Genomic DNA, 16,091 nt, shown 5'->3' with positions numbered 1-16,091 from the left:
TACAAAAACTGACACCTTTATACAAGGCATCATGTTTGCAATAACCACAACACAAGTAGTCAAAAAAGCAAACAAAAAGAAGCAACTCTGATGATGATAATGATATGCACTGTCCTTGAAGTTGATTGGTCCACACCCGAGACAGCTTTTCTTAGAGCCGAGTCTCCATTGGTGTTGGACCAGATGACGCCAGAAGACGTACAACTCAAACATCATTATCAGAGTTGCTTCTTTTTGTTTGCATTTTTGACTACTTGTGTTGTGGTTATTGCAAACATGATGCCTTGTATAAAGGTGTCAGTTTTGTACCAGTTTAAAGGGTAAAAACCTACTACTAGTGCGGTGGTGGTTTTGGTGGTGGTTTTCAAACACAGTGTGGTGGTGGTGGTTGGTCAGACGGAACGGTGCGCGTCCGGTCGAGTCCGACACCTCCCCAGGGGTGGAGGACTCCGGTGAGGACTCGGTGAGCGACACGGCAGCCAAACTCTCGTTTTGAGTCCAACGAGTAAATGCACAACAAAGATAAAGATCCCCCGTGTAGCCTTAGACTGTAGGGGCAAGTGCTGTTAGCGAGCACCTATGAAGGCCGGCACGGCACACGAGGGGGTGGGTGGCCAGCACGACGCCCGGCCGCCTTTGTCTCCCCAGTGGCGATGTTTACACACCGCACCAGGTACTCATTTGAGGCCTAGTCGACCTAGGGGAGGCCCACGAACGGTTTAGATAATCGTCACTGGTGTTGGTCATGAGCGGGAATCGAACTCGGGTCGCCAGGTCCGTAGCGCTAATCTACGAACAACTGCGATTCGCCACGAAGTGGCGGCGACTTCACCACGGCGCTTGTGCCAGGCTAGGTGCACGTTGAGGCCACGTGAAGTGTCGAACGCCCGCTGGCAGGTCACGGGGCAGACCCAGGTGCCACGGGTCGACTGACTGAGATGACCGAGATGACTGGCTGATGCACCACCTGTGCCCCCTACTGTGCCAACTTGCTGTGCTTTAGCCACCCAGCGCTCCGCTCGTTGTGAGCGTCGCTCCTCCGCCCTCCGTTGTTGCTGGAGGGCGACTGCCTCCAACTGCCCAGTAGCGTCCTTCACGAGCCTCCTCCACAGAGGCCGATCTTGGCACCGCTCGTACCACTCATCGGCGAGTCCACTCAGCTCCACGTGCTCTTGTACCACATCACACGCGCGCGCAGGCAGTGAACCTGAGTTACGTTAGCTATGAGATGTTAACTACCTCGCCCGGTATACAGGAGGTCGTGGGTTCGATCCTCACCCTGATGCCTGCTGTTGTATATTTGGAGTTTGCGTGTCTCTCTCCCCGTGGTCGCGTGAATTTTGTCTCTGGGTCCTCCTGTTTTTCACTCCACATTTAGAATCAACATCACGCGTTGAGAGTGTTTGGAGAGAGACACGCAAACTCAAAATATACAGCAGCAGGCGTCAGGGTCGGGATCGAACCCACGACCCCCTGTATACCAGGCGAGGTGGTTAACATCTCCTAGCCACCGTGATGATGATGAGAGAGACACGCAAACTCCAAATATACAGCAGCAGGCGTCAGGGTCGGGTCGAACCCACGACCTCCCATATACCAGGCAAGGGAGTCAACATCTTTAGAAGGCTGTGTGGCTGATGGGATGTGTAAAAAAAAGGACGGACAGATACAGGGAGTACTTGCAGATCGTTTAATATAATTTTAGTGAGGTATCTATAAACAGATCATCCTGCGTATTCGACACTAATGTTAGATGATTACATATTAAACGAAAAACATTGAAAATTAATGCCGATTACATTCGAGTTACAATTTGCCGATTACATTTCGTCTAAATATGGTCACACGGCAAACGGAGGTGGGGAAGGCTGAGTGGTCGCGGTGCAGCATCTCGGCGCAGCGTCTCGGCGCAGCGTGCCGTCAAGTTGACCGGCGTGGTGAAGTATGGGCAAAGGACCCCCCCGCCCGGCCACGCGAGCCGCGATGCCCTGGGGGGGCGCCGCTCCCTCCGCGTCTCTCCGGATACAAATCCCCCGCTGGTGTTTTATACTCCGCAACCCCCCCCTCCCCCCACCACCGATCGCTCGCGAATTAATTACTTCACTTGACGATCACCCCCCCCCCGCTCCGCCCCTTGAGCTGCTTGGGGGTCCTACGGCTTTGCTTGGAGTCTGCTCCCGCACCGCTACCGCGCCGCAGTCGCACGCAGGCCTGGCTCGAGCGCCACCATCACGACGACGGCGATGATGATGGCGATGATGATGATGATGGCGATGATGATGGCGATGATGATGATGTTGGCGATGATCATGGCGATGATGATGGCGATGATGATGGCGATGATGATGGCGATGATGATGGCGATGATGATGGCGATGATGATGATGGCAATGGCGATGATGATGGTGATGACGATGACGATGATGATGATGGCGATGATGACAACGACGGCGATGACAACGACCTAGGGTACGGTGGGGCTAACCCGTGCGCCATCTTCCCGTGTGCCGCCTGTAGAGAGCGGGTGGTGCCGTGGTGGTGCCGTGGTGGTGCCGTGGTGGTGCCGTGGTGGTGCCGTGGTGGTGCCGTGGAGGTGCCGTGGAGGTGCCGTGGTGGTGCCGTGGTGGTGCCGTGGTGGTGCCGTGGTGGTGCCGTGGAGGTGCCGTGGTGGTGCCGTGGAGGTGCCGTGGTGGTGCCGTGGTGGTGCCGTGGAGGTGCCGTGGTGGTGCGGTGGTGCGGTGGTGGTGCCGTGGTGGTGCCGTGGTGGTGCGGTGGTGGTGCAGTGGTGCCGTGGTGGTGTTGTGGTGCTGTGGTGCCGTGGTGCTGTGGCGGCACTGCGGCTCCTAGCGGAGCACACGGAACACCGGGTCCCCCACGTGCATCACGCCCAGGCGCTCGATGGTGTAGTTCACCCCGAAGAAGGGCGCCGTGCCCCACACGTGCTTCTCCGTGGGCTCGCACAGACGGTAGCTGCAAAGACAAAGACCCCCCCCCCCCCACGTGGTACGGCCTCCGCGGGAACTCTCGGCGCCTATGGCCGGTGACGAGGCTGGCGCGGGGAAAATAAACAAAAATCGTCTCCACGCATTTTGTGAACAAGTCACGAAACGCGTGCCGGGCCGCCAAACCGGGGGGTCTATAGAGTAGCGAGATGACGTCGCCGTTGCGACGATGTCGTTGCCATGACGTTGTTGCGACGACGTCATTGCGACGTTGTTGCCATGACGTCATTGCGACGTTGTTGTAATGTCGTTGCCACGACGTTGTTGCGACGTTGCGACAACATCGTGGCGACGACGTTGGCAAGGCGCACGAGGCGGCAAGTGGCCAGCGCCACACCACACGCGCCCGGCCGCCTCTTGTCTCCCTACCAACGGCAACGTTTACACATCGCGGCAGGCGCTCGTATGAGGCCGAGCCGACCTAGGGGAAGACTGGCACGGCTCCTCGTCGTCGTCGTCATCGCGGGGACGTTTACAGCCGCAAAATAACTCCGCGAACGAGTGACGTCGATGGTGTTTTCTTTGAAGCTATCGACGCGACTTTACCGAAAGAACCAAAGAATGTGAATTCCTGCAGTCACGAAAGCTTTGAGTCGATATTTAAAACAACAGTTTTATAATTATGGGACCTCCTTTGCCAGTACCAAAATATGCGAATAGGGTTTTTCCCCTTTTTGCAAAAAAAAGGGGGAAAACCCTATTAGTATATGTTGGTACTGGCAAAGGAGGTCCCATGATGTAGCTGCTCACCCCGAGCTCTCATTACTCTGGTAGTGCGTTGTCTTTGAACTGTGCGCCTTTTGGCATCATCTGGTCGAACACCGTATGAGACTAAAGAAAGCTGTCTCTGGTGTGGACCAATCAGTTTCAAAGACAACGCATAAATTATCAGAGTGTTGTTTTTTGTTTGCATTTGACTGCAAGTATTGTGGTTATTGTAAGCATGATTCCTTGCAAAAGGTGTCAGTTTTGTTGCGAGAAAAATGGGGAAAACCTATTAGTATAACAGTTTTTATAAGTTTTGAATAGCACGATACAATGTCACTCGAGGCAGGGGAGGCGGCTGAGCTGGTACCTGCGCAGAGTCTCAAGTGGCTCCTTGCCGTCCTTGACTCCTGTGTCCGGGTCAACAGTGGTGAGCACACACCTGCCGAAGATAAACACTCACCACCAGCTCCTCACTCACTCACACTAACCACCAGCTCACTCACTCACTCTCATCACCACCTCCTACTCACTCACACTCACCACTAGCTCACTCACTCACTCTCACCACCAGCTCCGACTCACTCACACTCACCACCAGCTCCTCACTCACACTCACCACTAGCTCCTCACCCACCCACTCACACTCACTCACTCACACTCACCACCACCACCTCCTCACTCACTCACCACCACCACCTCACTCACACTCACCACCAGCTCCTCACTCACTCACACTCACCACCAGCTCCTCACTCACTCACCACCACCACCAGCTCCTCACTCACTCACTCACCCACACTCACCACCACCTCCTCACTCACTCACTCACCACCACCACCACCTCACTCACACTCACCACCAGCTCCTCACTCACTCACACTCACCACCACCACCTCACTCACTCACACTCACCACCACCTCACTCACTCACCACCAGCTCCTCACTCACTCACACTCACCACCACCACCTCACTCACTCACCACCACCTCACTCACTCACTCACACTCACCACCACCTCACTCACTCACCACCAGCTCCTCACTCACTCACACTCACCACCACCTCACTCACTCACCACCACCTCACTCACTCACTCACACTCACCACCACCACCTCACTCACTCACCACCACCACCACCTCACTCACTCACTCACACTCACCACCAGCTCCTCATTCACTCACTCACACTCACCACCACCTCCTACTCACTCACACTCACCACCACCTCCTACTCACTCACTCACACTCACCACCACCTCACTCACTCACACTCACCACCACCTCACTCACTCACACTCACCACCAGCTCCTCACTCACTCACACTCACCACCAGCTCCTACTCACTCACACTCACCACCTCACTCACTCACACTCACCACCACCTCACTCACTCACACTCACCACCACCTCACTCACTCACACACACCACCACCTCACTCACTCACACACACCACCACCTCACTCACTCACACACACCACCACCACCTCACTCACACTCACCACCAGCTCACTCACTCACTCACACTCACCACTTCACTCACTCACTCACACACACCACCAGCTCACTCACACTCACCACCACCACCTCACTCACACTCACCACCAGCTCCTCACTCACTCACACTCACCACCACCTCACTCACTCACACTCACCACCAGCTCCTCACTCACTCACACTCACCACCACCTCACTCACTCACTCACACTCACCACCACCTCACTCACTCACACCCACCACCAGCTCACTCACTCACACTCACCACCACCTCACTCACTCACACTCACCACCACCTCCTCACTCACTCACACTCACCACCACCACCTCACTCACACTCACCACCACCTCACTCACTCACACTCACCACCACCTCCTACTCACTCACACTCACCACCACCACCTCCTACTCACTCACACTCACCACCACCTCCTACTCACTCACACTCACCACCACCTCCTACTCATTCACACTCACCACCACCACCTCACTCACTCACACTCACCACCACCTCCTACTCACTCACACTCACCACCACTTCCTACTCACTCACACTCACCACCACCTCCTACTCACTCACACTCACCACCACCACCTCACTCACACTCACCCACACTCATCACCACCTCCTACTCACCCACACTCACCACCACCACCTCACTCACTCACACTCACCACCTCCTCACTCACTCACTCACCACCACCTCACTCACTCACCCACACTCACCACCACCACCTCACTCACTCGCAGGGAGTGTACCGTGGGGGTTGTGACAGGGAGTGTACCGTGGGGGTGGTGGCAGGGAGTGTACCGTGGTGGTGGTGACAGGGAGTGTACCGTGGGGTGGTGACAGGGAGTGTACCGTGGGGGTGGTGGCAGGGAGTGTACCGTACCGGTCGCATCGCTTCAGCTTCCTCAGCCGCACCGTGCCGATCTCCAGCCGCTCCCACGAGTCCTGCACGCACGACGACACCGCGACACGTCAACACAACGTCAACACAAAAAACACAACGTCGACACATCAACACAACGTCAACACAACAACACGATGACACCGCGACACGTCAACACAACGTCAACACAACGTCAACACAACACAACAACATGACGACACCGCAACACGTCAACATGACGTCAACACAATGTCAACACGTCAACACATCAACACAATGACGACACGACAACACAACACGTCGACACGACGACACTACGACACGTCAACAAGACAACACAACGACACGTCAACACAACGTCAACACGACGACACGTCAACACAACAACACGTTGACATGACCACACGACGCGTCAACACAACGTCGACACGACAACACGACGACACGACAACACGACGACACGTCGACACGACAAGAAAACGTCGACGCTACGACACGTTGACATGACGACACGACACGTCAACACAACGTCAACATGTCGATACTACGACACGTTCACACTACGACATGACGATACTACGACACTACGACACGTTGACATGACGACACGACACGTCAACACAACGTCGACACGTCGATACTACGACACGTTGACATGACGACACTACAACACGTTCACACTACGACACGATACTACGACACTACAACATGACATTCACGTTCTGCTCGTGTGGGCGTAACGTTGAACTTCTGGAGGGGGGGGTGGGTGGGGGGGGGGTTACGTGCAGGGCGCGACGAAGGTCACCTCGTCGAACGCCGCACAATCGCTCACGACGATGTTGGGCCGGAAGTTGCGAAGGGAGACATTTTTTTTCTCCAGCTTGGCGTGGAGGTCTTCCATCGACGCCTCGGTCATCAGCATGTAGGGGCTGTAGTCTGAGTAGGCCACCTGGGGGGGGGGGGCGGGGAGTGAGAAGGCGGGTGAGTGGGTGAGTGTGTGGGTGAGTGGGTAAGTGACTGTGTGAGTGGGTGAGTGACTATGTGAGTGGGTGAGTGACTGTGGGAGTGGGTGAGTGACTGTGAGTGGGTGAGTGACTGTGTGAGTGTGTGTGTGACTGTGTGTGTGGTTGAGTGACTGTGTGAGTGGGTGAGTGACTGTGTGAGTGTGTGTGTGACTGTGTGTGTGGTTGAGTGACTGTGTGAGTGGGTGAGTGACTATGTGAGTGGGTGAGTGACTATGTGAGTGTGTGGGTGACTGCGTGAGTGGGTGAGTGACTGTTTGAGTGTGTGGGTGACTGTGTGAGTGGGTGAGTGACTGTATAAGTGACTGTGAGTGGGTGAGTGACTGTGTGAGTTTGTGGGTGACTGTGTGAGTGGGTGAGTGATTGTGTGAGTAGGTGAGTGACTGTGAGTGTGTGGGTGACTGTGTGAGTGGGTGAGTGATTGTGTGAGTAGGTGAGTGACTATGTGAGTAGGTGAGTGACTGTGTGAGTGGGTGAGTGACTGTGTGAGTGGCTGTGTGAGTGGGTGAGTGACTGTGTGAGTGGGTGAGTGACTGTATAAGTGACTGTGAGTGGGTGAGTGACTGTGAAGCTATGTGTGTACGTTGAACTTCTTTAGCACCGTACGTACCCAACCGCGCTAATCGGAGGATGGGCGAGTGTAGCTACGTACGGTGCGAAAGAAGTTCAACGTACACACACAGTACGCATTCACACGTACACATTCACACGTACATATACACACAAAGCTAACCGTGTCCGTATTACATTTACAGTTCCCCCGCGCGATATCCGCGGCGTTTGTGTCCGTTCCGATTTCCATTTGCTTCATTGCTGCAATCGATTTTAATTTCTTACGTTTGGTCACTCACACAAACGAGACTCTACCTTGTTGTTGATGTCGTTTTTGCCGTCGTCATCACGGTGAAAAAATTAACCCGTAAAAACAAAGTTTTTCACTATAAATCCTTTATATGCGTGGCGGCTAGAGTCCTCTCGTCCTCTGACTTGAGATGGCTTGCACCTATGGGTCAGATGATTGCCTGCCACCATTAAGCAATTGGTAATTAAATATAATTTATTTTTTCCTAAAAAGTGTAAAATTTTGGAAAAAAAAATTCACGAAAATAAATTGTCACGCACAACGAGTCTGTGTGCAAAATGTTAGCTCGATTGGATCACGGGAAGTGGGTAAAAAAACGACCGAAAGATTTGCACGGTCGTAAGCGCGCAAAGCAGCAAGCGAACTTAATATAAAGGATTTAAAAAGGAAAACTAGCGGCCTAACGGTCAACTGACAACCGACGCCGAGCAAACCCCAGGAGGGAGAAGGGACCTTGTCGGCGGGGGTGTGGGCGATGAGGGGGATGCACGGCGCGGACATCCGGAGCAGCTGCCGGGGCTCCATGCCGTCCTCAAAGTGGACGAGGCGGAGGGGCACGGCGCTCGCCAGGAACGCCGTGAACCAGGCCGCAGCCTCGTCGCCACAGTCACGGCCAGGCACGTCCATGCCAAACACCCTGCATGCCACGACACGTCACGTTACGTTACGCCAAGTCACGACACGCTACGGACACGCCACGTCACGCCTAGACACATCAAGCCACGATACGACACGTGACGACATGTCACGTCACGTCACGACACATCACGCTAAGTCACGTGACGACATGCCACATCACGTCACGTCACGCCAAGTCACGTGACGACACGACACGTCACTTCACGCCAAGTCACGTGACGACACGCCACGTCAAGTCACGTGACGACACGCCACGTCACGACACGTCACATCACGTCACGGACATGTCACGCCAAGTCACGTGACGACACGACACGTCACGCCAAGTCACATGACGACACGCCACGTCACGCCAAGTCACGTGACGACACGAAACGTCACGACATGTCACGTCACGTCACGGACATGTCACGACACGCCACATCACTACACGTCACGTCACGCCAAGTCGCGTGATGACACGACACGCTACGGACATGTCACGTCACGCCTAGACACATCGAGCCACGATACGACACGTGACGACATGCCACGTCACGTCACGTCACGTCACGCCAAGTCACGTGATGACACGCCACGTCACGTCACGTCACGCCACATCGCGCCGCCCCCCCAGCGGTCGATCCTCCCACAGAGCCCCCCCGGAGAGCGAGCGCGGGACCTGCACGTGCGGATGGGGTTGGTGGGCGGCAGCGAGATGGGCACGGCCAGGGCGGCGGCGACGCCGGGCGCGGTGAAGCGCAGGAGGCCGGCGGCGGCGGAGTCCCACGAGACTTCGACCAGCACGAGGCGCGGCTCCTGGCGAGCCGTCACCTGGGCGCCGCTCTCCTCCGTCACCACGAGCCAGTGCCTGGGGTGGCACGGACCGACGCGGGGGAGAGCGGGGACGGGACATGGGAGGGGAGAGAGAGGTGGGAGGGGAGAGGGGGGGGGAGAGAGGCAGGAGAGGGAGGGGAGAGAGAGGCGGGAGGGGAGAGGGAGGGGAGAGAGACAGGAGAGGGAGGAGGGAGGGAGAGAGACGTGTTTTTCAAGCAGAGCTTCTCGCCTTACCTCTGTGTCGACTCCGGACTCGAGCTGTAGAGGTTTCTTTTATTGCACGTGATGTAGCTTCGGACCACGTCGTCATGAGATAATGCCGACGTGGAGATCGAATGACCAAGCAGACAGTGACGACGTGAAGACAGCGGTGACGTGAAGACAGCGACGATGTGAAGACAGCAAAATGGGGAATTTTGCAACCAAGGACCTCTGGGGAATTTCCCAACCAAGATCCTCCAGACTTGCTGGCACCTTGTTTTCGCATTCAGCCTCGCTGACACCCCGTCTTCACATCGAGACTTGCTGACAGTCTTTACATCACCCCTCCCCCCCTCTTAAAAAATTAGCCGTCTCGGCTAATAACCATTTTTAGTGGAACCGTGCGTTACAGTGAGGAACTTTGTAATCTGACGTGTGACGATCGCGAGTTCCACAAGCTATTTTAAGGGGTGATTAGTGTGACTCCACTCACCCAGTAACAACAACAATAACCCATTTAACAACAAACCATCTGCACGCAGCTCAAGGGAGGGGGTCTTGAATGTCCCTGGGTTTGTTTTGGGCCTACTAGCGCATCCTTGCGCACTTTGGGCGGGTTCTCAATGCCGGTCCCTTGTCTCTTCTGGAATCTTGTGCCGTCCCGGGCGATAAGGGTTCGCCCAACCGCCTTGGGGGGGGGCCCATGGGCCAATCCCCGGCCTCCCTCGACGAATTCGAGCGGGCTCCCGAGTCAGGTCCCTTGCATGTGACGGATTCTTGGGACACCCCGGGCTTGACAGGCGTGGAAACTGTGGGCGGCACAACAACTTTCCTGCGGCGTGCAGTTTCCGTAGCCGAGCGCCCCGGCACGTCGGACACACCAGACATCGGCCGTACAGGACATGGGGATGAGCTGTCTGGGTGTGGATGTTTGAGACGTGACGGGTGGATAAACCAGCGGCGACGCCCAGTCTGTTTTAGTACACACTGCGGCCGTTTCACCTCTATGACCTCCACTGGAGCTTGCCATGGGCGGTGCAACTTAGGGGACGTACCCGGCGGTACCTGTCGGCAATGCAACCTTCCCCTTGTCCCCGACCGCCCATGGAAGCACGCGTTCCCGTCGCCCTGTGTTCTTTTCATTAGCGGCTTGCGCTCTGGTGGTATTTTCTCTGGCTGCCTCATGCTCCTCTGACACACAACTCAGCGTAACGTGCAGTGGCCCGGAAATTGATGTTTTCTTCTTCTTCTTCTTCTTCCCTGAGGCCGTACCCAATTGAGTTTCTATGGTTGGCTCATTTTCCCAGCCATACATAATAAAAAACGGGGAAAATCCCGTAGAGGCGTGTGGGGCCATTCGATATGCTGCGAGAACTCCCGGAACATGCAAGTCCCAATCTGTTTGTGCCTCATTTACCACTTGGCAGAGCATAGATGTTATAGTTCTGTGCAAGCGTTCCATCATCCCATCCGTTTGAGGATGGTATGGTGATGTTTTAATCTTTTTCCTACCAAAGTGCCTCACACACTTCGCGCAGCAGTTTGGATGAAAAATGTCGCCCCTGGTCAGTGAGAAGCTGCTCAGGGGCACGCTTGTCTAAAACGTAGCCGTGGAGGAATGCCTCTGCGATGGATGCGGCTGTTTGGTCAAGCAGCGGCCAAGCCGTAGGCCAATCGCCAATAGAAACTTGCTTTCCTTTTGTGCACACGGAAATGGTCCCAGGATGTCTAGTGCCACCATTTCATTGATTCGGGACACGGTGATGGATTGTGACGGGGGCTGAGATTTTTTTATTGGGGGCTTTCGGTGCGCACAGTCCATGCAACCCGCCACAATATGGTAGACATCATTTGATATCCCTGGCCAATAAAAATCCCATTGTAAGGTTAGGAGTATTTTCTGGTGGTCGAGGTGCAACAGCTTAATTTCGTATTCCGCTTGAGTTAGTTTTCCCGGCAGGGAAGTGGGGACCACTAGGCACTGATGCTGTGAGACCTCGTCCCATCTCATCAACAACCCTTCTTGGAGCACAACTCGCGAGACTCCCTTAGAGGTGGGGTTGTGGCGATTTGCTTCAGCGTGGCGTCGCAAAGTTAACAGAGAGCTGTCCTCCATTTGGAGTTGCCCCCATTCCAGCAGCGCGAGCCCCAAAGTGTTATCCGTGGGTGGAACCACCCCGGCTGGTTCTGTCTCACCCAGCACAGCGTCCCGCACCCAACGCACATCCACACCGTTCTCCCAGAGGCAACTGAGATAATGCATATAGGTACGGGCCTATACTGTTGGGTGAAGTGGACCATGGCCAAAAGTTATTGGTGGGTGACACAATAGCGCTGTTCCGCTAGTGTGAGGACCTGACTTCCGTAAGCAATAACCTTCTCAACCACGCCTTTAACTTGAAAGAGAACAGCCCCTATTGCCTACGTTACTGGCATCCGTGTCCAAAATAAACGGCAGGGAGAAATCTGGATAATCGAGGGGGTGCATTAGCAAGGCGACTTTGCAGCTCAACAAACGCAGCCTCCACCTCCTCCCCCCATTGAAACCTATGGTTTTTGGCCGTCAGGGCGTGTAAGGGTTTTGCAAATGTCGTGAACTGTGGAACAAACCGGCGGTGAGATTATATCCGCCGCCAACATTTCCTCTACTGCCAGCTGCCCATTTTCCTTTTCGGTAGGACTCAGCCGATGAATTCTGTTGAATAGGAGCAGCATCACCATTAGCAATGGAATGCTGTAGCAGCGAGGTACGACCAATGTCGAATTTGCTCTTGTTAAAAATGTCAGAAAATTGTTCGAGCAATGACCGCAAATCATTGTGTTGTGCCTCGGATAGATTTTGGTTTTCCCCGCACAATTCTTCTGCCCATTTCTCATTTACCTCGGCCCTTTTATCCACTGTGCCTATTATGTTCCCCCCTGCGGACTAAGCAGCCTCGCAACCTGCAGCCATCGCGCGAGCCAGAACCGTACCCGCCGGGACCACCACCAGTCTCCTACATTTCGTAAAAGCATCTGCGCACCCACCAGCGCAAGCCCCCAGGTCGCTGTGTTTGAAGGAGTGAGAAGCACTCCCGCCTCAGGGTCAGTCAATTTAAGGCGGCTGCGGTATCGTAGAGGAACTAACATTTGCGTGCTTGGCAGAATCTCTATTGATTCCTTTATCAAGGCCACAATGGAACCGTTCGCAACCTAACTTTTAGCCGGGGAGTTCATACAAAATAATCGCTGTCCTGATGGCATTTCGATACATCCTAAATCTGTCAGAATTTTTAGGGGCATTTTACTCAGAAAATCAGTACCCAAGAGACACGGTACTGCCAGTGCTTTGGAAATCAATACAGGTCCCGAAATTTCCAATTTCCCAAACTTTACACGAGCTTCTACCTGGCCCATGATTCCCATGCTCCCTCCGTTAGCCGCAATATGCCCATTTCTTACTGGCGTAACGCAACGGCTCCCTGATGGCAACGTGTAAAAAATTACTCGTGATATGATAGTGGCCGATGCCCCCGTGTCTATTAACACGCGTAGTTCCATCCCCTCGATGTAGCCAGCCTGCTGCCGATGTGCCGGCCGATGCCGCCACATCCCGGTGAGCCAACTTACTCCGTTGGGTGCTCGAATGTGGCCAGCCGCCTAGAGTGGGAACTTGCTGTACCTCGTCGATGGTTAAGGGATGTGGGATGTAAATGACGTTCAAACTCTGTGACGAAGATGCGTGATGTGGTTCAGGCCGGGTGTCTGGTGTGTCACGACTTGCCTGCTGGGGCTGTGGAGTGGACGTCGGCGGAAGGTTGGATGTAGACGATGTCGCAGTTGATCGGGCGTCGCTCCGGCATCCTTGGGCGATGAGTCCAGGCTGACCACATCTGAAGCAGGTGATGGCAGGTCTCTGCTGCGGGAGGGGGGGGGGGGGGGTCGCCTCCCCCCTAGGCCTCCAACCTCAAGGTAGCGGCGAGGTCTGCCCTTGTCGCTGAACCCAGCCTTGTACTGCCACAGTCCCTTTCCTCTCCAGCTCCGGATCCTGCTGCACCGTCGTGTGATTGCTCCTTGCCGATCAGGCAGTCAAGGCACAGCTCAACTGGGGCTCACGTGCCCAGGCTACTACCCGAGGCCGCCGGTTCATGCTGTCATGAGCTTGCAGGGACCTGGCCACCCATAGGGACGTCTGTGCTTCTTCACCAACGACAGGCAGCACCGATCCCCGTCTCCTGCGCCAACACCAGCAATTTTTCCATCGTCAGAGAGTCCAGTGCGGCCTGATCCATATGTGGATAGGCCGCCTGCCCAAGCGCCATCAAAGCGCTGCGGTAAGCGAGGGGCGTTTCAGCCTCCCCCGCCTCCATTGCTAGGAACTTCTGCCGCGTGTTGGATGGTGGCTCAAAGACGGTCGCTATCTCCCTGTAGGCCCGTTGAAGTGTGGCCCTCGACTTAACTGGAACGGCTCGGAATGCCGCAAGAGCGTCGTCGTCGAGGACCATTGGCAGGACAGGCAGAGCCTCCTCTTCTGTCAACTCTACTGACTGATAGGCCGCCCCAAAACGGCGAGTAAAAGCGGCCCAGTTCCCGCCGGCAGCGACAAATTCTTTGAAGGGTGGCAGCCGTCGCGGCTGATCTGACACTCTTTCTTGCGTCCTCGGAGCCGGCTCGGTCGCTCCCCGGGACGCTGTTGCCATGGCGACAGGTTCTCACGTCGCGTTGACTGCGGGAGCAATGGCGGCCGGTTGCCGCGTCGCATCAGTCGCGAAAAAATGTCCGCCGTTTCCCGTGTCGCGGCCAAAATGTCAGCCGTTTGCTGCGTTGCGGCCAAAATAGCGGCCGTTTCCTGCGATCGTCGCCCACATGGGGTCGCAGCAGCATGTGGGCGAGGGGTACGGGTAAGGAATCAAAACCCGTTTGCGACCTCTGGGCTGCGGTTGCCGGTCATCCGACTCCGTCTTCTCCTGCCATTGCCGATCGTTCCAGGGTTTCTTTGACCGGGATCCCTGTTCCCGGGGTTGCTTGGAGGGGGGCTTCTTCATCTTCCTCTCCATTCATCCGAAATTGCTTCCAGTGGGTTTTTTTTCTGCTGTATCTGAACATTTTATTCTTTCCACTCCTGACACCAGTTGTAACCACTCCGGACTCGAGCTGTAGAGGTTTCTATTATTGCGCGTAATGTAGCTTAGGACCATGTCGTCATGAGATAATGCCGACGTGGAGATCATATGACTGAGCAAACAGTGACCACGTGAAGACAGTGATGACGTGAAGACAGCGACGACGGCCCAAGTCCCTCTCGACAGCCCCGAACATCTCTTCTTGCCCTGCTTTTATCCTCATGGATTCTCTGGGAGAATTTCCCCAAGCTGTCTATTTTGGACACTCTGGGGAATTTCCCAAACAAGATCCTCCAGACTTGCTGGCGCCTTGTCTTTGCATTCAGCCTCACTGACACCCTGTCTTCACATCGAGACTTGCTGACACAGTCTTTACACCTCTACAACTTTATTTTCTTCACTTTTTCTTCGGATTTATTTTGACCAACAGTAAGTGTCTTGCTTTATACACATTTGTGATCAGTTGTTTGTTTATTTAGACGAGTTATTTTTCTTGCTTTGTTCTTTTCTGTTGTTTTCACTCTTCAGGGCGTGACTGTGCTCTCTACAGTGTATTGGTGCCTTTGTTCTCCGTACATCCCCCAATTTAATTTGATAGTTGATTTCATGATTACGCTTTTCTTTAGATTTTGAGTTCCTTTGTTCCTCAAACTATTTTTGAATGTTGTGATTTTTTTGTGATTCCATTTTTTGTCCCCTTGTCTGGTGTGGTTCCACGTGAACACATCCGTGTTAACACTGTACCACTCGAGTTGGTGTGAGTACAGTGCATCCCCTTTTGACCCCCCTTGTTTTGTGCTGTGAGCGTGTTTACGTTATTATCTTTTTGTTAGTGTGCTTCTTTTTCGACATTTTTCTTTTTTTCTTCTCTTGTAAAATACTGAGGACTAAAACATGTATTAATTCTAGATTTGAAGCTTTCGTGACTGCAAGGATTCATACTCTTAGTTCTTTTGGTAAAGTCACGTAGGTGACTTTACCAAAAGAACTAAGAGTATACTATAATATGTTTCACTTTTTCTCCAAGAGAGCTCTGCGTGAATAGCAGTGAATAGCAGTAATAGTATTACGCTAGTTAATAACACAGAATAGACCATCTTCATATCATTATTTCAATTTTTTTTTTATCCTGGCTACTGAAAAAATAGGCTAGCTTTAATAGTCATGTGTGTAACATATCTCACAAACGGGGAAAATGTCCACCCGACCCGTAACAACGTATGCAAAAGCTACCGCGCCTATGCAAGGATAGTCTCTGGGGCCTGCAAGGTGCCTGCAGCAGCAGCAGCTGGCGCCTCCACGCAAGGCTGGAATCCGCTGCTCGGCTTCCACCGATGTCCCGATCG

The 16,091-nt window shown here is 54.1% G+C and overlaps 1 protein-coding gene across 3 annotated transcripts in view; it reads right to left on the bottom strand.

Annotated features, from left to right (window-relative positions):
* Positions 1-1,676: 1,676 nt before the first annotated feature.
* The window catches only part of LOC133356974 (mitochondrial amidoxime reducing component 2-like), a 34,564-nt gene continuing 20,149 nt past the window's right edge, over positions 1,677-16,091 (bottom strand). For all 3 annotated transcript variants that reach the window (XM_061574707.1, XM_061574704.1, XM_061574705.1), the window contains exons 3-8: positions 9,288-9,476; positions 8,441-8,624; positions 6,909-7,052; positions 6,104-6,165; positions 4,078-4,149; positions 1,677-2,970 (exon numbers count right to left, since the gene is read on the bottom strand). In XM_061574707.1, the coding sequence (XP_061430691.1) occupies positions 2,844-2,970; positions 4,078-4,149; positions 6,104-6,165; positions 6,909-7,052; positions 8,441-8,624; positions 9,288-9,476 (778 nt within the window). In that variant the 3' untranslated portion in view covers positions 1,677-2,843. The remainder of the gene's footprint in view (positions 2,971-4,077; positions 4,150-6,103; positions 6,166-6,908; positions 7,053-8,440; positions 8,625-9,287; positions 9,477-16,091) is intronic.

This window comes from Lethenteron reissneri, chromosome 56 (assembly GCF_015708825.2).
Source record: "Lethenteron reissneri isolate LAM-NWPU_2019-01 chromosome 56, ASM1570882v1, whole genome shotgun sequence".
NCBI classification, from domain to species: domain Eukaryota; kingdom Metazoa; phylum Chordata; class Hyperoartia; order Petromyzontiformes; family Petromyzontidae; genus Lethenteron; species Lethenteron reissneri.
Note: the sequence above shows the minus strand (reverse complement) of the source record. Positions and strands in the feature narration are given on the sequence as shown.